The 26,198-nt window shown below is 35.9% G+C and overlaps 4 protein-coding genes across 4 annotated transcripts in view; all 4 read right to left on the bottom strand.

Moving 5' to 3' along the window:
* LOC102590438 (protein strawberry notch) overlaps positions 1-6,933 on the bottom strand; it is a 35,904-nt gene extending 28,971 nt beyond the window's left edge. Inside the window, exons 1-7 of the mRNA XM_006352529.2 lie at positions 6,282-6,933; positions 2,807-2,872; positions 2,162-2,335; positions 1,957-2,087; positions 1,663-1,739; positions 838-1,019; positions 595-672 (exon numbers count right to left, since the gene is read on the bottom strand). Of these exons, the coding sequence (XP_006352591.1) occupies positions 595-672; positions 838-1,019; positions 1,663-1,739; positions 1,957-2,087; positions 2,162-2,335; positions 2,807-2,872; positions 6,282-6,725 (1,152 nt within the window). The 5' untranslated portion in view covers positions 6,726-6,933. The remainder of the gene's footprint in view (positions 1-594; positions 673-837; positions 1,020-1,662; positions 1,740-1,956; positions 2,088-2,161; positions 2,336-2,806; positions 2,873-6,281) is intronic.
* A 2,099-nt stretch (positions 6,934-9,032) lies between these two features.
* On the bottom strand, positions 9,033-11,287 carry LOC102589902 (metal tolerance protein 9-like). Its single transcript, XM_006352527.2, has 6 exons — positions 10,935-11,287; positions 10,611-10,723; positions 10,282-10,527; positions 10,128-10,208; positions 9,643-9,873; positions 9,033-9,534 (listed from the first exon to the last, which is right to left on the bottom strand). The coding sequence occupies exons 1-6, from the start codon at positions 11,158-11,160 to the stop codon at positions 9,190-9,192; spliced, it is 1,242 nt and encodes a 413-aa protein (XP_006352589.1). The 5' UTR covers positions 11,161-11,287; the 3' UTR covers positions 9,033-9,189.
* A 1,042-nt stretch (positions 11,288-12,329) lies between these two features.
* LOC102589564 (glyceraldehyde-3-phosphate dehydrogenase GAPCP1, chloroplastic-like) lies at positions 12,330-17,739 on the bottom strand. Its single transcript, XM_006352526.2, has 14 exons — positions 17,583-17,739; positions 17,319-17,416; positions 17,160-17,227; positions 17,023-17,061; positions 16,727-16,827; positions 15,967-16,079; positions 15,784-15,883; positions 15,543-15,689; positions 15,389-15,449; positions 15,190-15,287; positions 14,918-15,060; positions 14,738-14,821; positions 12,772-12,861; positions 12,330-12,634 (listed from the first exon to the last, which is right to left on the bottom strand). Exons 1-14 carry the CDS (start codon positions 17,643-17,645, stop codon positions 12,580-12,582), a joined length of 1,260 nt encoding a protein of 419 aa, XP_006352588.1. The 5' UTR covers positions 17,646-17,739; the 3' UTR covers positions 12,330-12,579.
* Positions 17,740-19,559: 1,820 nt separating this feature from the next.
* Positions 19,560-25,994, bottom strand: LOC102589238 (DEAD-box ATP-dependent RNA helicase 36). The gene is made up of 6 exons (XM_006352525.2): positions 25,206-25,994; positions 24,269-24,591; positions 21,949-22,152; positions 21,786-21,867; positions 20,638-20,736; positions 19,560-19,882 (listed from the first exon to the last, which is right to left on the bottom strand). The coding sequence occupies exons 1-6, from the start codon at positions 25,800-25,802 to the stop codon at positions 19,724-19,726; spliced, it is 1,464 nt and encodes a 487-aa protein (XP_006352587.1). The 5' UTR covers positions 25,803-25,994; the 3' UTR covers positions 19,560-19,723.
* Between the last annotated feature and the right edge of the window lie 204 nt (positions 25,995-26,198).

Here is a 26,198-nt window from a genome sequence, read left to right as displayed (position 1 = left end):
ATTCATATATACCTCCCGTCCGGCCAATGATTATGTTAGCAAAAGTTGGGTCACCGTGTATCTTTCTGGTGACTATTTTCTCATATAAGTGGCTCTTTTTCTAGTTTTTTATTAATATTGATTTGGGTGCTTTAATTTCTGAAATTGATTTAGGTGCTTTAATTTTTTGTAAATGTATAACTAACTTATAAATTCAAAATTCAAAAAGAAGAACACGACTACACCTACCCGTTTGGCCACAAATATATTTGGGAAAAATTTGGGAACTAGTATTAGCCATATAATTTACCATTACTTGGCAAATATATTTGGCAAACTTCCCAAGTTCACAACTTCAAAAAAATATATATATAATGCAAGGAAGAGATCTTAACTTGCTTTTGAGAGTGCAAATCTCCAGCTTAACTACTTTCCACTGTATTATATGCATTAACTTTCCTAACTTATAAGACTCGCTCTTTTCAAATATAAATAACACATGTTTCTTGTTCTTATTTAACTGACTTAGAAGATGCATATTTTTTTTGACAATGACTTAATTTGGGTGGAAACCACATCTTACCGAAATTCAATGACTCAATTTGAAAAACAAACCTGGATTTCAAGTACAGCTTCACCAGTTCGAGTTGGCTGTCCCCCAGCTTCAGGGACCAAATTTTTTGCCTTGTGACACTACAAATAAATAATAAAAGTATAGCTAAGTGCAACAAATTGGATGTCTCTTTCTTTCAAGAATTTGCACAACTGATAAAATCCATTACAATGATACATACAATTCATGGTGCAAACTATACTGAACTTGGTCCAAAAGGAAAATTATTTTTTTTGAAATTATACCTCATCAAATATGACGAGACCATCAAATTCTGGCCCACACCACTGTACAAGCTGCTGCAAACGGGACCGACCTTTCTCCGAAGATGCTATCAGACTGCTGTATGTTGAAAAAACAACTCCCTCCCTGACGCCAACAGACTTCGAGTCAAGCTTAGAATAAGGTAGCTTGTTCAAAGCATGCACTACAAGAGAAAGTTATAGATTTCCAGTTACAAAATCGATTCAGTCATTAACCATTTGGAATAGGAAATGATAAAAGGAAAAATTGCATAAAAAACCATGTTACCTTTATCAAAAAAAAAATTACATAAAAAAACCATGCATGATTTCACCATAAAATACATTACAGTTGATAACTCAGAAAAATCTTAAGTAGCATTCCACCAACAAAAGCAACTCATAGAAAACAGTAGAATGTGGTACATGTACATCATGAATTGACCCAAAATAACCAAATTTGACCACTTACTACAAATAGCCCAAGTACATATATCGAAAGATATTCATGACTGTCCCAAACTACAAAGTCAACATCTTATCTGTATTTCTTTTTCTTAGATTCTAATAGAGTAGTTAAAACCTCATTGCAGCAGAGTCTATCCAGGCTCCCAGAGTTATCATTTGATCTCTGCAGTTCCCAGAAACAAGAACAAAGAAAGCAAAAAGGTGCTTGAAGTTTATATCCCTTAAACTTCTAAAGCTTAAGGAATGGGTAAGCATCAAAGAACACAAAAGCACAAACTAACATAAACAAACGGAGAAAGGAATAGGTAGATCGCATGCAGCATTTAACCTGAGACCATATTGAAGATTCTCAATAACTACCTTCTACACACATAGCGCCCACATCATCCATGTCTCGTCTTGCATCAAATTTCAAATCCGAACCAACAGAAATCCACCTGGGGAAAAGCATTATGAGGAAACAATTAGATTTAATTTTAGAAACTATCACGTGTTTGATCATAAACGAAGAAAAACAGATCCGTTAGGAGTACAGTCATCAATTTAGCAACAAGGAGACAGCCATTAAATGGATGTTAGAATAGGTTAAGATTCAATAATGCAATCTTTTAAGTGGTAAGTACAGCAATGTACTTCTTTTACTTGAGAACTTACAATGCTTTCCTTCTATCATGGTGCCAATTCTCCCATATTAGTCCAGCAATTGTTCGTCCTTTCCCCACACCAGCACCATCACCGACAAAAAATCCTGCTCTTGTACCATTTGGAAGGAACTGAAGGTGTCTCTGTTACAGGAAAACAGTAACCATAAGCTAAGAGCCTACTAACAGAGTTGAGTAACATGAGTTAGAATAGCAACCTGACAAGCATAAACCAATGTCTCAATTTGCAGGCAGGACAATGTTTTTGAGCTTTCCAAGTCCTCTTTGATCGTAAGATCATAGGTGGGTTCAGGTGGTTGTACTGCAGATAAGCAAGATGTCTCCACTATAGGATCAGGATGCGGAGGTCCAATAGATAGCTTGGGAGGCCGCTGTGTTGAAACAGGACAAGAAAATAAGAATGAAGAGGATCAACCATCAACTTGTAACATACTAACATGAAAATCTCAAAAGGTTATAATCAATGATGATATTATGTGCTACCACATTTAGAGAGAGGAGGGGATTGTTGGAATTAGCATCCACAAAACGTTATCACATGTTTCTCCAATGATAGGCTTACAATCACCTCTCTTTTTTTTAAATTGGTTAGCAAAGAAATTCGAACAGTTAATAAAGTCATTGCTAAGTTGTCAGTCATTGTAACAAAAGTAACATATACATCTCTCTTTTACTCCAATATCCCACTCTCTACAGCCATTATCACAGGTTTTTCGTGTTTTCCCATTCTCTCTTCTCCAACATTACAGAATTTTATATAATAAAGATAATTGAAGGCAAAACACATTTCTCCCACTATTACAATACTAGGAGTAAAAGCTGAGATTGCAAAGAAAACATACATAGTCCATAAAAGTTTCTCCAGCCATGCCACCTTCGTCTTCTTCACGTTCTACTTCAATGGCCACCTGAAACATCACGATACAATGTTGAGAACTGAAAAATATGGAACAAAGTTTCCTATACGAGATAATTAAGGTCGATTGGTGTATACACATCATCTGATCAGAAGAGAGCGGCAGAAATAATTAACCAGAAGAGTTTGCAATTATTGAGCCTGATCCATCAAAAATTGTTCCATAAGTTCTAATTGTTGAGCACAACCTTTCTCATTAGAACACTATTCTGGTGATACGGAAAATGCTACTTAGATTTATACTTTTCTACTATATATAAATGAGGAGAGGATGAACACTGCAGTGCACAGTTGTACCAAAAGTAACAAATATTTACGAAGGGGATGTACGAACATTGCACTGGGCAATTGTACCAAAAGTATTATAAACTGCACACTTGAACCTTACTCTTTTTTATCATACATGGACATATGTCTTTGGTACTGAATATCTTTTCTCCTCTTATATACACTTCAATTCAATTCTCCTCTTTTTAGTGACGCATGTTTACCTTTTTATTTCCCATTTTCCTTCTGCTTCTTTGTTCCTTCTTTAGTGGATGGTTCTTTGTATAGTACAATTTCTACGGTTCTTTCTTCTATTTCTACTCTCACTTATGTCTTTATTTTTTGCTGTTACTAATTCTTATACTATTTGATATTTTAAGCAGAGGATATAAAATTCCTCAACAAGAAGTTGTTGCAGTGTTAACCCTAAATTAGTCTGTGCTTATTGATCGATTTTTGCTGAATATCAATAATGTTATGGTGAGGCTCAACTGTTTCTAGTACACGGTACACCTGATCTTCATTAGTCTTGGTGTTAACCTCTTTGACACAGTGATGTCCATTACTCCCTCCGTTTCAAAAAGAATGGCCTAGTTTGACTTGGAAAGGAGTTTAAGAAAAGAAAGAAGACTTTTTAATCTTGTGGTTCTAAATTAAAGTTATGTCAAATGTACCAAAATGGCCTTTAATCGTGTGGCCTAAACATGCCACTTGGAAAGTTGAAGTTAAAGTGTTGCCAAAAAAGGAAAGGGGTCATTCTTTTTGAAACAGACTAAAAAGGAAACTAGGTCATTCTTTTTTAAACGGAGGAAGTATTATTTATTTTCAGCATTCGGTTCATATTTTTGTCAACCCTCCATGTGTTTTCACAGTTTCTCCATGCATCCCCCTCTTTCCCAAAAGGTTGATTTTTTCTTTTGTTTCCATTTGGGTGTCTCTACAAAAGATTATTGTAAGTTAATGCTAAATTGATTTGATGTGTAATTTTTGTTTTTGTTTCTTATGTGCTAATGTTAAGATCTAATGTGCGAGAGATAATTTGTTGGGCATTAATAAACCAGATAGATGTTGGATACGGAAATCGATTTTTTGCTTCTGACTGGGTATCATCAACATAAGGCTACCGGCATCTATAGAGGATTGGGTGTCTTTTGTAGAGAACCATATCTTTTTGTAGATTCTTTACTTTTTGGTATACTTCTTGTATACGGCAGATTTTTTTGGCCTTTTGGTTTATGAAATGAAATTGTTTACCTGTAGTCAAAGCAAAGAATTTGGTATCACAGGGTACATATAGAGATTCCCATAAAAAAAATACATTGTTACTTGTTAGAATCTAGATTAGAGGAAACAATAACTATCACTAGACCTACAAAGAACAATACTGATAACTGATCATTTGATAACACAATAGTGAAAGGGAAAAAGAAAAAAAAAAATTGGAAGGATTTGTATGCCAGAGGAAGGATACCATGTCGACACAACAGGGGTGTGGGTGTGGGATCCACACCGAATTTGGTCAACTTACCTTGGGTGCCTTGACTACATCTATGACCGAGGCAAGAAGTTTAGATTGATTGGGTATTTGGTTTGATTTTTGGGTTTATATACATATATAGAGAGAGAGAGAAAGAGAGAGTCATATGAGGTAGGCCAAGAAAGTATTAGGGTGAGGTGATTAGACAGGACACAGCTCCAAATTACCGAGGACATGGCGCCTTAGTTAGGAGGGTGTGGAGTTTGCGTATTAGGGTAAAAGGTTAGTAGGTCCATGTGTTGTCTTGATTTTCGAGGGGTTTAGCCGTTTTCTAATAGAACCTGGCTTCTGATTCCACCATTACTTGTTGTTGATTATGTTTAGCTTATTGCATTATTTTGTGGTTGTTATTGTTTCGTTATTAGTTGTTTTGTTTCTCCACTGTCAATACTCGAGCCGAGGGTCCTTCGAGAACAGTCTCCTTACCCCCACGAGATAGAGGTATGGTTTGCGGACACTCTACCCTCCCCAGACCCCACTTGTAGGATTTCATGGGGTATGTTATTGTTGTTGTAAGGGGTATCTGGTGGTCTATGATCAAGGAGCAAAAGGGAAGTCATAGCATGCAAGGAAGAGTCTTTGGGGGAATTTTTTTTTTTTTTCTTTCAATTCATCTAAGGGTGTTACTAAGAACATCATAGGGGCAGCTGAGAAAGTTGTGGGGGAGAGGAAAATTTCCAAATGAGCAGAAGATCACTCTACTCTCCAATGAATGTTCCATATTCAAAGTAATGCTTTATAGAACACCATCAAGTCTCTTATCACTAGCCTAGGAGATGTCATGATCTCCCACTTGACTAAAGGATACTTCTTCACCTCCTATGTTCATCCCATCAGACGTTCCTCGGCATTCTTTCCAACTTTTGCACCACACTTACATGGATGAACATCAACGATATGTAATAGATTGGTATGTTAGAGAAGTTGTTGAGCCACTATCTTCACTAAGGAGATTCAAAATAAAGAAAGTAAACACACAAAGAAGCCAAAGGGATTCAACATCTACTAAATATTAAAGAATAGTTTTAACCTTGTATGTACAATGTAGTATACTTTTCCAAAAGAAAAGGGATCCAGATGAATCCCTTGCACCCTCCTAGCTCCGCCCTACTCTCTATCAAGATTCAAAGCTTCTTTCCTTATGAAAGTTTTCTTTTTTGGGCACCATGCAAGATATTTCTCAAACTTCTCTATCATAGGATTCTACATAGCATAATCCTTATAAGATGCTCCAACAGATATGTCAAGCTTTCTAACTTTGTCAATAACCTTCTACTTAATTTTATACCTAACTAATTGTAATATATGGTTGTTTGGCAGGTGAGGTTAGCTTTATGTGGAAAATTTTGGTTAAGAGCAACAAAAAAACAGTTAGTATGGTTAAAGTAATACTGGCAACCATGCGCCATACATAAAATAAAAGCCATCCAATAGGTACTAATCTCATCGTGGCAGAAAAGGAACAACGAAGACTGATTTTGGAAATCCCAATGTAATCCCATAAGTGGGAAAGTTCAAAAACATTGCCTTCAAATTTTGGTTATTTTGTTAAGAATACAATAAAATGGGGTTGGGAAGATTAGTTTTGACTGAAAACCTCATTGACTTCTTCCTCAGGCAGAGGTGGCGCAGGGGGACGGAGAGCAGCAGGATGAGATGACGACTGAGGAAGAAATTGCCTAATCTTAGATACATCAACGGCAAGGTCGATCCCACATTGAGGGCAGGAGAATCGAGACAGGCCGTGAGGGACGTTGAGTATAGCTTTGCAGTGAGCGCAGGGCAACTGGATCTTGGTAGGATCAATTCCATGAGCCAGGGCACTGCTTCGCTGCTGCTGAGGCATGAGTTCCGGAGGCAGCATCTGCGGCAATTGACAAGTAGGGCATACAAACTCTGTCAGTCCCGGAGCGACTGTCAAAATCATCTTACAACCAGCACATCGAACTTGACAACCTCCTCCACTTTCAGAACTACTCGCCGACGGTGGTGGTAGAGATGGAAGAGTAACTGAAGGTGTCGGCACCGATTGCTGTCCCATATTATTACTATATTAACAAACTTTGAAATCAAAATGTACTGCAATGGTGTAACTGAATACAGTAGTAACAATGGGAGAAAAGAAGTTTCCGTCAACTAAATAGCCGGCGGAGGAAGCCGGCGATGTCCGGTGAGTTTTGGGTTGTCCTTAATTCATGGGCTTTGGGGCTAATGCTCCCGCTTCCGGCGAGTGGCAAGACTTTACACAGATAAATGGACGAGTGAGTTTATATTTGAGTTGTTTGGCCCATAAAAGAACAAAAAATGGCTAAAGCTACCCCCTAATGTATTGAGAATGACACATATATATCCTCTATTAATTTTTTTGTCAAAAATTATCCTTAAAACTTTTCTGGGGACTCAAACATACCCCCTAAAACTAAAACATCAAATATCGTAAAATTTGTGAATTTAAAATAATGGGGCTATTTCCTTATAATGTATACATATAACCATGTATTAGTCATGCGGCGGTTTGTCAATCAAACGTTGTATTAATGTTTTTGACTTTATTAGCTTGATTTCATAAGTGAGCATTTTAAATTGAATAGATAGTGAAAAATCGTCTTTCGTGATGTAAGTAGACTTTCGATCAAATTGAAGAAACTCTTGTTTAGTCAGGACGTTGTTCTTGTTCCTTGTGGTGCTTTTTCAACCCTTTGTTTTGACTTAGTAAATTGCATCTGAATTTATAATGAATAACTTATTTTCTTTCTATCCAATCAAACATCGTTTAAGTTATATGGAAATTAATATACAAATAACTCATTTCTTATCTAGTTACCAAACGACCCCTAAAGAAAAAGATTATGGAGGATATGGGAGACATGGCATTTAGAAAAAATAGAGATCATGGAGGAGGTGGAACATAATGGTGAAAAGTAGTGGAGAGATGGAGAAACTGAATTTAGTGGACATTCACATCAAATAAAATATTCATAAGATGATATTTTTAAACTTGTTACATGATAAATTAAAATTAAAATAAAAACTCATTTATTTAAAAATCTCACTCACTTGACTCATTGACCCGTTTTCCAAAAGCTTGAACTCACGATTATATCTCCTTTGTCATTTAATTACTAGGATTTTGCAACTCCTAAAGAACTTTAAAAATCTAATTTATGGTTGTAATTATATAAGCTAATAAAGATAAAACAAAAGAATTGTGTAATTCACCAACAAATCATTAGTAATTATGATTCTAAAGTTAAGAAAATAATGTATTTTACCAAATACCCGACTTTACATTAAAAAAATATTATTGGAATAATAGCTCAAGAATATGATATTGTGTGGGTCAAATAATCAAACTATAAAAGAAAAGGAGAAATAACAACAATTAGGAAGAAAAAAGATACAAGGACGATTATGTCAGGATTCAATCTGAGTTGAGTGATGAAAAGGATATAGAAGTAAATCTTTAAAAAGACTCAACAACAATGATAACATATCTTGTGAAATTAGGTGGGGTCTGAAGAGAGTACAGTATACACAAATCTTATCATGGTTTCATAAAGGTAGAGAGACTGTCGTCGGCTCAAGTGCATCAAACCATGTATTAAACGAAGAAAACCATAAAAAAAAACCATGGTAGAGAGACTGTCGTCGGCTCAAGTGCATCAAACCATGTATTAAACGAAGAAAACCATAAAAAAAAACCATGGTAGAGAGACTGTCGTCGGCTCAAGTGCATCAAACCATGTATTAAACGAAGAAAACCATAAAAAAAAACCATGGTAGAGAGACTGTCGTCGGCTCAAGTGCATCAAACCATGTATTAAACGAAGAAAACCATAAAAAAAAACCATGGTAGAGAGACTGTCGTCGGCTCAAGTGCATCAAACCATGTATTAAACGAAGAAAACCATAAAAAAAAACATAGCAGTAATATATAAAACACTAGTGCAAAAAGTCTACAAAACTTTAAAAAGACTCATATTTATATATTGGATATCTAACATAAACAAAAATAAAATCTAGGTATGTTTTAGTTTCTAGTTCATATCTAAGAGAATTTGGTCAAATCTTTTTCAGATTGAAAATTAAACTAAAACAATAAAAATAACAAAAACGATCTATCTCAAATGACATTCTTTATCTTGATAAAAAAAGAAGAGTAAAAAGAAGCCTTTTGTCCATAATTCCTTTTGGTGCACCCATAATATTCCTTTTGTTTATAAGATTGAGGCTCATTTGTTTCAATTAAGATTAAGACGTCTGAATCTGAATAAACGTTTGAACGTCTGTTTTATAAGTTCTCTACTTTTCGGTATACTTCTGGTTTACAAGCGCTTTTATTGCCCGCTTCATTAATAAAATTGTTACCTTATCAAACAGAGAAACTTAAACTAGAATTTTTCTTTCATCTGGACTAAGCCAATGATCTTGAATAATTCATAGATTCAACTCAACATGAATATTATTTTGAGTAAGGGTACTTAATGCAACTAGTATGTATGTCATTACACTGTGATTTTGTGTTCTGGCCTGTGAGTAAACTCGAAGTCTATATGGACGAAAGCACGCTCTACTTCAGGGAGTTGCTCCAGTTTTTCTTGCAGTGTTTCACCAATATTATGTGCCTGATTCAAAAACATGTCCTCTGGCAACACTATATCAACTTCCACAAAGTAATTTACGCCAAAAGTATATGCTCTAACCGTGTCAATGTGCTTGATCTCTTCATGATGATTCCATATAAGATAGGTTAATTTCGTAAGAAAGTCTGGTGGAGCTGTTCTTCCTATGAGTGACCCGACATTTTCTGCTACTGTCCTCGCCCACGTGCTTATTGTGTACACAGCTATCTGAAAATACAATGTATATATAAAGACTTTTATGATTATCAGCAGTGTGAAACAATGTCTTACTACTAATCGAAAGTTGTGACTTGTGATTGTGAACAGTGAACTCACTATGATAGCTCCTGTAGGATCGATCCACCAGTAGAATCGGACTGCTAAGACAGCAGTCACTAATCCAACTGAGTTGGTTATGACATCAAAGAAATGGTCTTGGGCATAAGCTCTTACAATTTCATTTTTGAACCTTCGACAGTAGACCATAAGCAGAAACTTGACTACTGTGACCGAGACCATTATCCCAATCGTCCATTTTTCCTTCTCGTGGTCCATCTCAGGGCGAGACTGATCTCATACACATAGATAGAACCATCCAAACAACAAATGCAGGTTAACAAGTCAAGTGTAATGCAATTGCAATATCTATCCAACAGTAGAAGTACCAAAACCTATTGTTTTTCCCTTCCGTTTCCTATAAATTGTAGTATTTCAAAAACGAGGGACAAATTTAAACGATTGACCTCTAGAAGTACGAATTCAAAATTCAAAACTCTATCATCATACTGCTGTGCAAAATTCATTCTCAGCAATTGACATACCTGATTTATGAGTTCTTTTGCAGACTCGAACAGTATTTGTAATCCTAGTGTTGCCATTACAGATGCAAAAACAATAATACCCTGAACGAAATAGCAACGAAATGAGTTAAAAAAACAACAGAACAAATGACTTAAACTGAGTGTGATCACGCACCACCGGCTGCATCCTTTTTTTCCCAATAGGATAGTGATACTGATTTGGATTTTTCATGGCATGAGAAGTAAACCACAGAATAAACCCGGATAAGAGGTCTAAGAGAGAATCTAACGTCGATGCGATAACAGCCAATGATTTGCTCTGAACAGATGCATATATTTTTGCGATGAAAAGGATTACATTAGCCATGTTTGATAAATGAATAGCCATCCTTTCACTCTTAGCAAGCTGCTTCATTTCTTCCTGATAAAGTACACAAATATTGCAAAAGTTAACGAGTTAATTTACGCCTTCTCGAGCAATTAACGAGAAACAAACAAACAAACCTCAGTTAGACTTGCAGGTAAACAACCAGATTCATTAATGGTATCCATCTCATTGAACCCTTCCACAAGCCTTTCTTGCCTTTTGTAATATTCCGCAATTTTACCCTGTTTCCCTGTAAATAATCACACAATAGAACAGATATCGAGACTGGAAAAATGAATTTGATTATATGATTCACCCACCTAGTACTTACTTTTTGAATTTCGAGATTCAAACAAGTTTATAATTGACTATTTTCATTTGAAGATTTCATGCCCAAATTAAACTCGAAATTTGTATTTTGTTACATAAATTGGAACAGAGTGAGTATTACATATACATACTGGGAGTGGGAAGGAGACGACGGACACTAAAGGAGTGATGATCGGAGGAGCGTCGTTGTTCTGGAAGATGAAATTCGCTAACGTTAAGCCTCCATGACGCCGAAGATGATGACTGAATCTGATCAACTACCGCCTGAGCAGCCGGAGACAGCAGTTCCGTCCTAAAACTGTCGAACAGAGGGCCGTCATTGCTTCCGCCACCAACATTACTCCGACTGATTTCCATGCTTAGAGTAGTAGTAGTAGTTACGTACTGATATTATTGAACAATTAGCTTTTCTGCTTCTAAATGTAATGTAATGTTTTGTTTATATAGTAAGAGTCATCATCTCATGGTTATTGTTAGCCACAATATTTTTATGATAAAATCAGTTAACAATGCATTTTTATATTTGAAAGTTCTTATATATAAAAAAAAAATGCTTTCTTTCTTCTTAATTTTCATGTAAAGTCAAATACCTGAGGAAAAGAAAAAGCATTAAAATACTTACAAAATGAATTAAGTTACCCTAGTACATGTTAGTATGGACGTAGAATTGGATTAAACAAATATTGTTTAACTTAACCGTCATCATACATTTGATAACTACTCCATTGCAGCACAACAAGAGTCATCTATCCACATCTATGTTTTTTTTTTCTCACGAGTGGGAGAATCAATAATGTTCTCACTTACCCTTTAACATGATTCAAAATTTTTTACCGACCAGATCGATGATGAAGGTGCTCAACTACTTGAGCAAGCCTCAATCAATCGTCATTTAGTTAAAGTTGTATTCTTTCTTCTTCAATAATGATATAGTGATAGTACTCCTTTCGAGCACCCAGTAGTTTAATTTCTATCATTATGTTCAACCGAAATTTAGTAACTTTGGTCAAAATTCTATATTTGTTTCAAGAAATATGTTAGATATGTATAAATTATTAATTTAGAACTCAATAATTCAAATGTACTACAATTCCGAACCCATAAACTTTAAATTTTAACTTCCGCAAGTGCTAGTAAGTCTTATCAGATAAGAAATACGGTGTACGTAGCATTCGAACTTTAATTGGCAATAAAACCAACTACTCCACATATAAACATTGCAGCATGAATCTTGCACCCTTCCTCATCTTTTACTCGCTTTATGGTGTGCGTCATTCTCCATTATACATTAAAAAATAAGACATGAAAGTGAAAAAGAATATGCACTAAACTTTCGTATTTTTGTCCTTTCCTATTCCAAGTGCTTCATAAAGCACAAATTCGAAGCACCACTTATCCTACAATTACAAGTAGAGTACTAATCAGAAACACTTGTTTTTAAACTATTTAGCTTTTGATATCTTAAGCCTTCACTATGACAAACTTCTTAAACATGATGAATCAGAGAATCAAGTTTGGCAGTAAAATTAACAAATTTTATGATCTCCTTTTAAGCAAAAAAATTGCCACCTCTCCATAGTAGCAAGTGTATAAAATTACATCCTTGTGAAAAGACGTATGTAATCATACATGTCCAACTGTTCATTATTTTAAACTAAAGTACGACAGTAAGGAAACTCAATCCATAACCAAAATGGAGCATTCTACTCCACAACTTTTTCAAATACAAATGGTTGCTTGCGCCAAACTCTGCAGTAGCTACTATTATCTTGTATTTTAATTGGTGGCTGCTACCAACGCCATGTGCTCGATGAGGTCCAATACTCGGTTACTGCAAAGGTTAAGATTACAATACAACTTTGTCAACAGTTCTGTGATATAGTAGTATGGACAAGGTTTCAACTCTTTTTTTTTGTCATTGCCTATTTTCTTGTTGGGGATGGTTGGTTCAGAGATAAAAGGTCATACCTGTAACCCCACTCGTTATCATACCAGGAGACGAGCTTCACGAATGATTTGCTTAGGCCTATACCAGCTTTAGCATCAAATATGCTCGACCTACATATCAGATTAATTAATTAGTAATTCAGCATAGCTTCAAATCAGCAGTTGAAGTAGTATATCATTCACAGTTAAAACTATTAGCAGTTCTGTCCACTTGTATCCTACACGGCACTGACCTCTAATACTCGTGTACTTGGTTTATAGTACCACCCTTTTTTCTTTGGATAATTGTACTTTAGTGTACCACTTAATGATAGCATTGCCAAATGACTAATTTATATACAAGTATCGTTACTTTTTAGGAGGAATTTTCTGTTGTTAATAAATCAATCTGGCATCATATTAAAAGATGTGTTGTTTATTCTGCAAAAGTTCAGATATTGGCTACTCCAAAATACTATTACACTTGGGGGTCGTTTGGTAGGGTGTATAAGAATAGAACTGGATAGGGTGTATAGTAATGTTGGGATTAGTTTTTATCCACTGTTTGGTTTGGTGTATTCAATGACAGTTCTGTCTTCAACCATCCATGTATTATAACCCTGATATTGCTAATACTATGGGTTGCTACTATAGTTATACACCCCCATATAACTATTAGCTATACAAACCTTGAAAACACTAGCAAACAAGGTATTAACCATTCCATTGGGAGTTCCATCATTCAGACGGACAAGACTGATGCCAGAGGCAAGAAGCCCTGCAAACACAATTCAAAAGGGAAGTGCGCTTTCCACCTAAGCTGGTGACTTTCCTTAGCCATTCTTTGTGTCTTGAGCCACACAGTCCTCTAGCCCTGCCCCCTTTCCATAAGTAAATTCTCCTTCTAGTCTCTGACTACCTCATTCATTAGCCTACAAAAGGTTGCTGGCACCAAAGGGCATCATGACAAGGAAGTCATAAGATACATACCATACCTCATGAGAGAAGTCGTCTTTGGCTAATAACGTACTATTAATCTCTATTACATCCAACCAAACGGACCCTTAAGGTAAATCGTGTTTACACAAGCACCAGAAGCTCAGATATTACTTCATCATCCTTTATTCAGATGAAGGTCAAAAGTGTCTTATACAAGAACACCAGAAACTCAGATACTTTATCCACCTTTATTTCAAGCACCCATATCATCATATATATGTAGCTCAGAAGAGGAGAGCATATCAACCTTTGTCCTCTTCGATAGCTAAGCAAACTTTTTTAAAACGACAGACATTCTGCTTGCATGCATGATTTAATGAGCTGTTGCAAGAAATCTTCCACTTCCACAAAATAAAGAAGAGAACAAACGGTCATGCAACACCCCTAACAATCTCTGTACATAGAGGGACATTTTGCTTTCCTCTAGTAGTGTTTCACTGTGACCACCTTTTATGAAGCTTTAGCATGAGAAGTTAAGATCACAGATAAATTATTTCAAACCAAGAAATTCCCGAGGGCTAGCTGGTGCATGCTTTGAGACGGTCGATAATCGACCAGCGCTCTTCTATTCTTCCCCACTTAAATACCTGGATTTGACTGCAGCAGGGTTCGAACTCAACATGCACCTAAACCCAGTGCTCTTACCACTATACAAAAGCCCGTGTGGCAGACCATGAATTATTTTACAGAAAAATATTCAAGAAAAGGACTGCAGAGTATTGGTGAATTTGTTTTTATAATTTTTTTAAAAAATATATTTTTTTGTTTGTGTTTTTTTGGGCTCAAGTCTCTGAGCAGCACATCTGCTCAGGGGCAATAATGGAGTGATAATTATCCACTGCCATTAATATGTTTTATGTTTAATCTTGTGAAAGGTGCAAGGAAACAGTTATATGGAAGCATTCAGAGAATATGAACTTCTGAAGCACATTAGATCTCCCTGCAACATGACCCCTATTCCCTAAGATTAGTGTGTAAGAGATCAAAAGAGAAGAATGAGCAAATCTACCTGGAATCGCCAACAAAATCATTTGAGACAACATCCTCGTCTGTGTAACCCAAAATGCCTTTAAGTGGACCCTCTGATGCATACCTAGAGCAAAGAAAGCACTAAATTAGGCAAAGTAGCCCAAAAACAAGATTGTCCATTAAACAAGAGCCAGATGAATTGAGAATATAGAAAGCTTACTTTAACGCTGCTTTCACATCATCATAAGAAGCACTTTTATCTAGCCGGCAAGTCAAGTCAACAACAGAGACATTAGGTGTTGGGACACGGAACGCCATTCCAGTGAGCTTCCCATTCAATTCTGGCAGAACTTTTCCTACTGCCTATAATCAAAGAGGAACATTTGTCTTCCATCACAACCATGAACTTGCCCCTCTCCCCCCACCCCAATAACCCAAAAAAAAAAGGAGAAATAGAAAAGGTAAATAATACATCAAGAACTTATGTAATACCTTAGCAGCACCAGTTGAACTAGGGATGATGTTTTGTCCTGCACCACGGCCTCCTCGCCAATCCTTCATTGATGGGCCATCAACAGTCTTTTGGGTAGCTGACCATGATATCAATTTAAATACAACATACAGAGAATGTAGACAAACAAAAGAGAAGGTAGACATGGTTTACACATGTGTTAAGCAAGAAGAGACATACCTGTTGTTGCATGCACAGTAGTCATTAGTCCCTCAACAATGCCAAACTCTTCATGAACCACCTGCAACGAGAAACAGCATGGGAAAGACCGTCAAAAGTGGAGAACAAGCAAATCATGTGTGGTTGTTCAATTAAGCCAGTTCTTAAGCCAAACCTTGGCAAGGGGAGCAAGGCAATTGGTAGTACAGCTAGCGTTAGAAACAACATCCATGTTGGCTTTGTAAGTTTTCTCATTCACTCCTACCACAAACATAGGTGCATCAGCTGATGGTGCTGAGATTACGACCTTCTTTGCACCACCCTGCACAATCAAACAAAAAGTATCAATACAAGAGCTGCATGAATAAGGTGGGCAAAGAAAGAGCGTTTAAGGCCAGCAATAGCATGTCCTCCACCTTCTTATGTGCTGAGGCCTTATCAATAGTTGTGAAGACACCAGAAGATTCAACAACATAATCTGCACCTAAATCACCCCATAGAATATCTGCGGGATCCCTGCATCAAGAGAAGTTTGCATGAGTGAGCAATAAACTAACATGATTTATTTTATTGTTTTACTTGTAACTTAACTAACATACCTTTTGCTACTGACTTTAATCTGCTTCCCATTGATTTCCAAAGTAGAATCGTCCAGGACACTGATGGATCCACTGTAGACTCCATGAGTGGAATCATACTTGAGCATGTAAGCCTAAAATGAACAAACAGAAAATGTTACACACTTAGCCCAGAAGGTGTTTTTTCTTTTGATATGATAAAGTCCATTCCTCAAATCCCCTGCGGTTCATCCTCACTTTGCTCCCTTGGTGATAAATTACAGTTAGAGATTCTTCATTGATTCATTACTAGGCTATCCCTCTCTTGTCAGCTTATACCTCAGAGGGCTAAAAATCTACTCGCAGAAGTACATGAAGAACGATAGAGGAGAAACTATTTTACAGGAAAGGAAGGTGTGGCCCCATCAGAAGATGAAAGCATCAAATAGAACACTAGAGGAGGAGGAAGTAATTCATAGATACAAAAACAAAAAGAAATATAATGATCTGCAGATCATAAGTTAGGGTTGCCATTTTTACCAGTAATTGTTTGGAGTCAGTGTCAACTATTTATTTAATGACGGTGCTTTTTAAATGTATCCTTATTTATATCGGGAAAGTCCATTCACTTACAACCTTTCCTATTAAGGTGTCAATACTTAAGTTTGACATAATAACATCAGCCGAAGTCCTAGCGATGCAATATTTATTTCTACAGAGCTTATACACCGGGGGAATTTACACTACCAATCCCAATTTCATGCAGAATCACACACCATATTTTCATGGGATACGTTCTTACCATATACTTTGCATCGATAAATGGGTCATTAACTGCGACCACATCAATATCATCCCTGAATGTTGCAATTCGTAAAACCAATCTCCCAATACGTCCAAAACCTGCAATGTTTGAACAACTTAGACATACATTTTCTGCAGGTACTGTAACAACCATCGTATATGTTCATACAAGAAATTTGATATAAACTTCTACAAGGGACAGAAAATCAAGAGACATCATAAACGAAGCAGCTAATATTTTCAACTCCAGAACCTTGAGAACTACATAATCCAAAACAAAACAAAGCAACATACCATTTATACCAATCCTTGTCTTCCCACCAGTCTGTGACCCTGAGCAAATGCCAAACAAATTCAAGCATCTCAACAACACATCCATTTGATCATCAAATCACAAGGTTTAAAGTTAGAAATGTAAAAAAAAAACTTACTTGGAACTGTTGGAGGCAGCTCAGTAGCAGTTGCTCTGATAGGTTGAATACTGCAGGCACCAGATTTTCTGCAGGTTTTAACTTTTGCATATCAGCTCTTTTTTCTTTACTTACTAAAGTAGTAACGAAAATCAAGTATAGTAAAACACAATCACTCACTGTAAAGACGAAGATTGCAAAATTGTCACAGCATCTCCGAAGACAGACGATTGTAATTTAACAGAATTACTACTGTGATGAAGTCCTGCACATGATGCCTGAACAAATTCATAAAAAGTCAAACACTTCCATTAATACATAAACTTGATTCATATATCAAATGCAGCTGAAGAAATTCAGATCGACTGGTAAAAGCTTATAACGAACGCAAACAAAACAAAGTTGACGAAAGTGAAACAGAGATCTAAATAATAGCATATTTACCTGAGATCGATGAGAAGGTCGAACAAGGGATGCGGTAGGTTTGAGAAGAGAAGAAAAAGCCATTGTGATGAATGCGAGAGAGTTTGGTGAATCTCTATGCAACTGTATATATATACTATTGCCAAAAACCCTAGACAAAGAAAAAAAAAAAGGAAATGAGAAAATGAGCGGAGATTCTTAGAATAAATAAGCTGTTGTATTGTTGTACAGTAGAGAGGGAGGGGAAGTGACCAGCTGAATCCATAATGGGCCGGGCCGGGTCGGGCCAAATATATAAAACACATGTTGGAGTTGACTGGGCCGACAGCTGGGCCCGTCTACATGTCTATTTAATTGGATTTTGCCTTTATTGACCTGTTAACTTCAAATGCTCTGTATCACCTTTTTGAGGAATTTTGTTGTTTTTTTTCTTTTTCATGTTTCATGTGGGAGTTGAAATCAACTTGAGAGGAATGGACATGAACAAAATAAAAATACTACAGCGGTTTAAAATTGAATCGAAATATGATAATTTGAATAAAGAAACAGTTATTGGCTTATCGGTAATGGGTTATTGATTTAGCAATTATGGTGGTTTGAAATTTTTTCTGGTTAACAGATAACCTGATAGTAAATTAAATAATTATATTTATACAATTTTGTATATAAAATCATTAACTTAGAATTTAGTTTCATACTTTTATTTTAGGTTGTCTCAAACTTTTGATTGTTCTAAAATGTGACAGTGTTTGCTTTTGAGCAAGATGTATTTCTCAATCATATGATTGAGAAGATGAACCAACGTTATTAATTTGAGTCATTTGTTGGTCAATTTAGTTAGCAAATAAATTTGATAAAAAATAAAGAAGTTGGTTGAGAATGATTTGAAGTATAAATTTTATGTTGGTGAGAATAATCGTTATATAAGTATAAGTGGTTACAAAAGTAATGATATGAATTATAACTTGTATTTACCTATGAAATAAATAGTTAATAGATATAAATATAAAATTATTTTTATAAAATATAAATTTATGAATTAATTTTTGTATTTAACATTCAATTTTACGTAGGCGGGAGCTACAAGCTAACCGGGCCAGGGCGGGCCTAACCTAACATGAAGAGGCCCGCAGGTTAGGTGTAGTATATTGGAAACATCCACCAAACATGTGAAGGGGGGATGGATGTTGGATTTGCACCTGATGGATGATGTGTAATATACAGGAAAATATATTTGCACATGGAAATAATTCATTTTAAATACTCGAAAAGTCAAATACGATTCTCAACTACGAACATTAGTATATTGACCATCCAATCGAAAAATACTCTATTAATGGTTTGATTTGATTTGATATTAGAAAAACTTGACAATATATGAGTTGGTTTGATTTTAACTAAAAAAAAATCAATCAGACATTATATATAATTATTAAAATCTATTTTATACATAAAAGTATTTACTTTAATGTAATTTCTACTTATACGTTAATTCAACACTAAGATTTAAGAATGACAATAATGTTGAATATTTGTTCTTTAGTTTTACATTGATTTAGACATTAAAATATGTAACCCAATTTTATTTTTTCTTTAATGTTTAATCATGTAATTACTACTTATTAGACTTATTTTACCATGATTTAGTACTTTCAAATTATGATCACTTTCATTATGACTTGTCAATTTGTAATATTTATTTTATACAATTTCATTATTATTATTTTATTGAATATTTTAATATCATCACTCATCTCATATTTTGTGTTAATTTGTTAAGAAACATTTTAGATAGTTATATTTTGATTGGACTAAAGAAATACCTGAAGCTCAAGTTGATTATATGTTTGTATGAATAATTTATCATCCGAGGTATATTAGTTTGATTTAATTTAAAATTTTAAAAATTTGACACAAATGATATGGTTTGGTATTTGAAAAACTCGAACCAACACGAAAAAAACCCAAGGTTGAAAACCTTGAATTTTATTAGTTTGATTTGGTTTATAAATTTAAAAATTTGATACAAATGATTTGGTTTGATATTTGAAAAATCCGAACCAACCCGATCATGAACAACGCCCCTAGCTGCTTGTGTAAAATAGAACTCTCCCATATCAAAAAACTCTCTGCTGCTAAGCTATTCACAAATATAGGAGATCTCAAACTTCTATATCTTTTGTTACTCCTCTTTTCTGCTTTTTGTTCCTTCCCTTTCTCTCATTTTGCATTTTCTGTTTCTGGGCTTTACGACTTGCTGCTTTCTCCTCAAACCCATCATCCATCATCTTCATTGATGCAACACGCTTCGCCTTGTAAACCTTCAAATGCCACAAAAATTTATGTCAAGCTAAAAGAATTTCAACCAATCGAAGGAATCTAAAATTAGTACTGAACACTTGAGGCGTATTTGGTTTGACACAAGTCATTTTCCGGAAAACGAAAAGATGTTTACTGGTATTTGGTTATGAGCAAACCAGATATTGTTTTGATGAAACTTTTGAGTAAAAGAGATTGACAATAATGTAACACCATTAGGTTAAGGCAAGGATATGAAGCTGAGAGATGTGATAGTTGAGAAAGACAATGACTTTCACCTAAAGTAAAGGGAAGTCATTCTCCCTCTTTTGGAGCAAAATATTTTCCCTGAAGTATCAAGTACCAGAAAATAACTAATGTTCTGAAAACTATTTTCTGTCTTACCGAACACACCCTTTAAGCCTGTCGGTACTCTTTGCATCAAGGTACTTAATACAGGTATTCAAGAATACTTTCTGCCATACCAAATACACCTTTAAGCCTGTTGGGTATTGTATCAAGGTATTTAATACAGGGATTGAAGAATGTTTTCTGCCACACCAAATACACCCTTTTAAGCCAGTTGGGTACTCATTGCATCAAGGTACTCAATACAGGTATTCAAAAATATTTTCAGCCATACCAAACACACCCTTTAATCCTGTGGAATACTCATTGCATAGAACTATCCAATGCAGGCAATTAAAACTGACATATCCTAAATTTATTAAATTGACCAGATATTTACAAAAAGGGGAAACGAAGGTATCTGTCTTACCTTTGAGATGTCATCAAGCACCTCATTCTCTTTACAATCAAATTTCTCCAATTGTTTCCCAAGCACGGCTTCTATTTCATGAATGAGATCCACATCATTCTGCAAGAAATAATCTTTAAACTAAGCAAACAAAAGAAAAGAAATTTTAAAGCTTTAAGTCCTAGAAGTTCCTGATTAGTCCTAGGGCAAAGAAAAACATTCATAAAACGTAGCAAACATCATTATTAGCATATCCCTAACACCTTTTCTGTGATATGGGTAAGTAAGCTTGACGAAAATAAAGGAAGAGGACTTCACTCAGAGAAAAGTAGCACTAATACTGAATCACACTTATTAGCAACACACCCTTTTGACTGAAGGTCTGTCAATTCAATTTCTTCATTTCCAACTTAAACACACTTCTTTTCTTCTCCCTTTTTGGATAGACTACAACCCAAAATCTAACTGTCAGGTAATTTTGGTATATCTAATTGTAGATCGATGAAATGGGCACATCACATGAAGCACCAGATGAGGCCAAGCTTGAAACTGAAAAGCTCAGGACAAACTCATTAACAAAAGTAAAGCCGAGTTGCGTCCGAGAACTTGAAAAAAAACAAAGATCAGGAGGCAAATTTGAAAGTAAAGAAGCTCACTCATGAATTGAAAAGAAGATGAGAACGATGTAGTGAAACAATTCTATGAAGCAATCGAGTCAAGACTAAAGGAACAAGAGACTGCTGTCAACCATTTAAGCGAACTTCAAAAGCTTTGTGCTGACTATGCTGAGATGCTTTGAAATGTGAAGAAAATATACGGTCGGCAATGGCACTAGATGGTGCAAATGCAACCAATATCAATCAAGAACAATATATTCATTCCACCAAACAAGAAATTGAGAGGCTAAGGCAATTTGCATAGACTTCACAGAAGAAAAAGGCATCAGAAGCTGATAGGAGAGCCAAAGCAAGAAAACGCTGAGAGAATGATGAATGCTACTGGAAATGGATGATTAAAACAGGAAGCCCGCAGATCAACTAAATGAAGAAACAGTGCAGTCATCTAGAGGATGCTCATGGCAAGCTCAGGCAACAACTTCAAAAATGTGAAGAAGAGAATAAAGGGCTGGTATTGGCTTTAGATGGTGCTAATTCAGCAACACTTCTCACCTGAGTAACAAAGCTGACAGCAAGTCCACCTCGTCCAGCTCTTGCAGTACGCCCAACACGATGAACATAATCCTGTGGATACCTGCAGCAGACAATCACTACATTTATAACGTTAACCTCTTTTACATTAACTTGTAATGGAAAGATCCAATCATATTCGCACCTTGGAATGTCATAATTTACCACCAGATCAACTGTTGGAATGTCTAACCCACGACTCGCAACATCAGTAGCGACCAATATTGGGACCTGCCCAGATTTGAATTTATGAAGTGCAGAAAGCCTCAGTGACTGGGACTTGTATGAATGCAACGCGGCAGCATCAATTTCAAGTTCTTCCAACAACAAACCCAAAAGCTGACAGCTCCTAGTCAAAATAGTAAAACATAACTGTGAATATACAGAAAACATTCTTTTATTTTTTAAGATTGATAAGGAAAGCATCAACGAGTACTGTCACCTTTAAGAGTATGATACTTGTTTGAAACTAGTTTGCATACCTTAGTGTAGTACATACTTTCACTTATTGAAATTAATGGTGTAAGAGAACCTTCCAAATTAGTGAATAGTTGCTAGATGTGTGATAAGATCTTTTTTGTTTTATCAATTGTTTTTGGTGAAATAGAACGTCTTGGTAGTATCGGAAATACCCTCTCTATCCCACGAAGGTAGGGGTAAGGTCTGAGTACATCCTACCCTCCCCAGTCCCCACGGGTGGGATTACACCGAGTGTGTTGTTGTTGTAGTTAGTCTTGGTAGATCACAATAGCCGAGTCACACCCTTTTACATACTTATGATACTGATCAGGATGCTATTAGTGAAAGGATTACTGGATTTTTCGTTCACTAAGAAACTTTATTGCATGCCAATAAAAACATAAAAAGAATACAAGTTAAAGAAGTTTTTGAGTTATTTCGTTTTATCACTTCTAACCGAGAAACTTATACTCTTCGAGACTTGAGAGGGTAGATAATTTTTTTTTGTAAATGTAAGTTTCCGATACATCTCTCACCTCCTTATGTGACCACATTCATTTTTCATGAAAAACCTTATAATTATGATTAGCAACAAGAATCAAACCCAAGAGTCTAGTACCTTATCTAATTCAATACCATGTTGAACTTATAAAATGTTATGCAGTTTTATTAATGTAAATGCCCACACACTAAGTTAGAGCTGGTACAAAACGGGGACACTCCCAGGTACAAAACAGAAAAAAGCAGACTAATACTGTAAGGTTTGGTACCATGTTGAGTTGTGTGCACCACCTCTTAAAAGCTTGTGCTTTTAGAGAGAGACAAGATGCATTAATTTATTTAGATAGGTCTCAAACGCAAATTCTCTCCTTTTCAGATTCAAGACTGTTTAGTCTGGCAAGCATCACATGTCACAGCAGAAGAACAGAAATTATCATTTAGTAGGGCAATGCTGAAAAGAAAACACACATTTTTCCTGTTTCCATATTCTTTCAGTTCCTTCTGTTCTCAGATGTGTCTTTCTCGTACTACATGCGTAACTTGAATGTCGTATTTTATACAATTTTCACACATTACACAAAAGAGAAGTTAAGAAATGAACAGTGTATTCATATCTTTGCACATTATCTTTAAGAGTGTGTTCGGTAAGATGGAAAATAAGTGAGTTTCTTACTTATTTTCTTGTACTCGGTACGTAAGCAAAAAATATAGTCCTAAAGCATGTGTATATAACCTAGACTAGACAAATACTATGGGAGGTGAGGGAGGGTAGGGGTGTGGGGAGGTGGGAATGGGGGTGAAGATGAGGTGTGTTGGAGGGTGGGAAGGACATAAGCACGAGGGAAGTCATTTTCATCACTTATAAAGAACTTGTTTTCCTCGAAAAAATATTTTTCAAAAATTTTAACCAACCGAACATGGAAAAATTGTAAACTATTTTCTGGTAAATATTTTCCTCCATACTGAACACACCCGGAGTCTTTGCTAATAAATCTCGCAACTACCAAATTTTCTGACCATATCTACACCTAATTGGTCAATATGACTAAATAACCATATAAATCCAGAATCCTATCTTATCTTTTATCAGCAAGAAGTTTTAAATCAGAAAAAATGTAAAGCATAGAATAATGCAAATATTATTTACCAAGAGAAAGGTCAGAGTCACCAAAAAAGGAAGAAAAGCAAATGAAACTTTCAACATAACAATTGGACCTTCACATAACCTACAGACAAATCCCCAGTCAATAATTAAAGTTTTAACCCTGTGCATAGTTAGCCAACAGAATCGTAATGGGAGTCATATTTTGACTATCCTTTCACACATGCAAACCACTCAAAGAATTCTCATATGAAGCTACAATCACCCGAATAAAGCATGTGACTGTTCAATATTCATTTGGATTGATAAGATATCCCTAGTGGTAATGCTTTAATCTATTCCATGACTACATAATAGAAATTTAATTAGTAAAATGAGTCTAGGGATTCAGAAATAATTCTACCTGCAGGTGGAAACAAAAATGATTGCAGAGCGAACGCCTATGTCTTTGATTTTGGATAAAATGTATTGCAGATAGACATCCTTCACATTTTTCGGAATAAAAATGTACTGCTGCTTAAGTGATTCTACAGTCTTGAATCCCTCATATGCCTCATAGAAATATGCTTTGTTTGCAGAAAGCTCAAGTAGCGTCTGTAGGTTGCTGGTCATTGTTGCAGAAAATAGAAGAGTTTGTCGATTCTTCGGTAAACACTCAAAGATTGCTCTCAACTCCTCTTCAAACCCTACGTCTAGAACTCTATCTGCTTCATCCAAGACAAGGAACTGAAAGGCAACATACAAATAAGAGTTCACAACTGAAGAGAATCCATTATGTGCATTTTCGAAAACGTATAGTAAAGGAGCCTAACAGGAACATGGGACTTTAAGTAAATAATTTCACCCTTCAGGAGATGATGCCAGTCATAAAAACGGAAAACAAGGAAAATAATTGTTGCTCTTCTTGTCTCCATGAAAAATAAAGTGTGTCTAAAACTTCATTTGTTAGAAACTGTCTGTCCTGGCCCTTATGGAAAAAGATTTCAGAGGGCTCAAAGATGATCATTACACAAATTCGGAACTTGTTTTTTACAAAATCTGCATTGGTGCTATGTGCCTGTGAAGCTCTACGAGTACTTTTGTGTACCCACATATCAAAATAATTCTCGTACATCAATTATCAAAGAGAAAAGAAGCTTTTTTAGTATTATTTGACAAAACTAGTACTGTGACAGTGCACTGATTATACAAATCTTCCGACAGGCATATTTAAATGAAATCTCCTTAAAAATGTACCCTTTGGACCTTAGTTCATCTCAATTTTTTCTTTCCTCTCAAAAATAGTTTCTTTAGCTACAATAATGGAATTCTAAGAACTAAAAAGAGCTCTTAGTTTTTACCTTAGTTCTGGAGAAAACTGGGGGAATATCAGGATTCTGTTCAATGAGAACCTTAATCCTTCCGGGAGTTGCTATCACCACATGGGGTCTTTGCATCAGAGTTTTAGTCTGGGTTATCATATCCATTCCTCCCACAACCACAGCACACCGTAAATTCAAGCAGGAACCCAAGGCCCGAAACTGCTCGGCAAGCTGAAAAGCAAGCTCCCTTGTCGGAGTAACCACAAGACAGGACACCCCATAAGGATCTTCAGCTAGACGATGAAGAATAGGCAATGCAAATGCTGCTGTTTTGCCACTACCGGTCTGAGCTAAACCTAACACATCCTGTCCGGAGAGTATTCTGGGGATACAGTGATATTGTACAGGAGTGGGTTTCTTCATGCCCAGCTCATTACAGGTCTGTACGGCCCACCCAGCGAGGCCTAAGTCAGAGAAGGTGATATGACTAGGGGTAGGACCAGAGTTAGTCTCCTTGTCAAGCTGCTTTGGGGTTTCTTCAATGGAGGTTGGAGCAGGAACTGGTTTTCTAGTGGCAGGTTTAGTTTTCCGGGAGAATAAGGGGAAGTTTTGATCCACTTGGACTTCCTCTTCCATCGTATACAGAGCTCAATTAGGGTAACTGTTATTAAGGTTTCGAAGAGAAATTCTGATAAACTCTGAGAAAGTTGCAGTTATCGGAGAGAAGACAGTGCCGGAGACAGATATGTAAGACGGCGGCTTTCAGTTTTCAGAGCTATAAATGGGCCGATCTGGAAAAGCCCAAAATAAGTCTATTTGGATTTAAGTCGGGTGCGACCCTATTTAAACACATAAGATAAGTAGATATCAAATACCGAACAAAAAAAATAGTTTCTATTGAAAAACAATTTGTTTGCCCCTTTCACGTAGGACACAAAGTAGAGTAGATAGTTGAACGTTGTTTAGCTTATTCTTTACAATTAGTTGTATTACTCTAGTAGTTTCTTGTCTTTTGAGTTTTGTCATTATCGT

Source organism: Solanum tuberosum, unplaced genomic scaffold (genome assembly GCF_000226075.1).
Source record: "Solanum tuberosum cultivar DM 1-3 516 R44 unplaced genomic scaffold, SolTub_3.0 scf00149, whole genome shotgun sequence".
NCBI lineage: Eukaryota > Viridiplantae > Streptophyta > Magnoliopsida > Solanales > Solanaceae > Solanum > Solanum tuberosum.
This window is presented reverse-complemented; position numbering and strand designations above follow the sequence as displayed.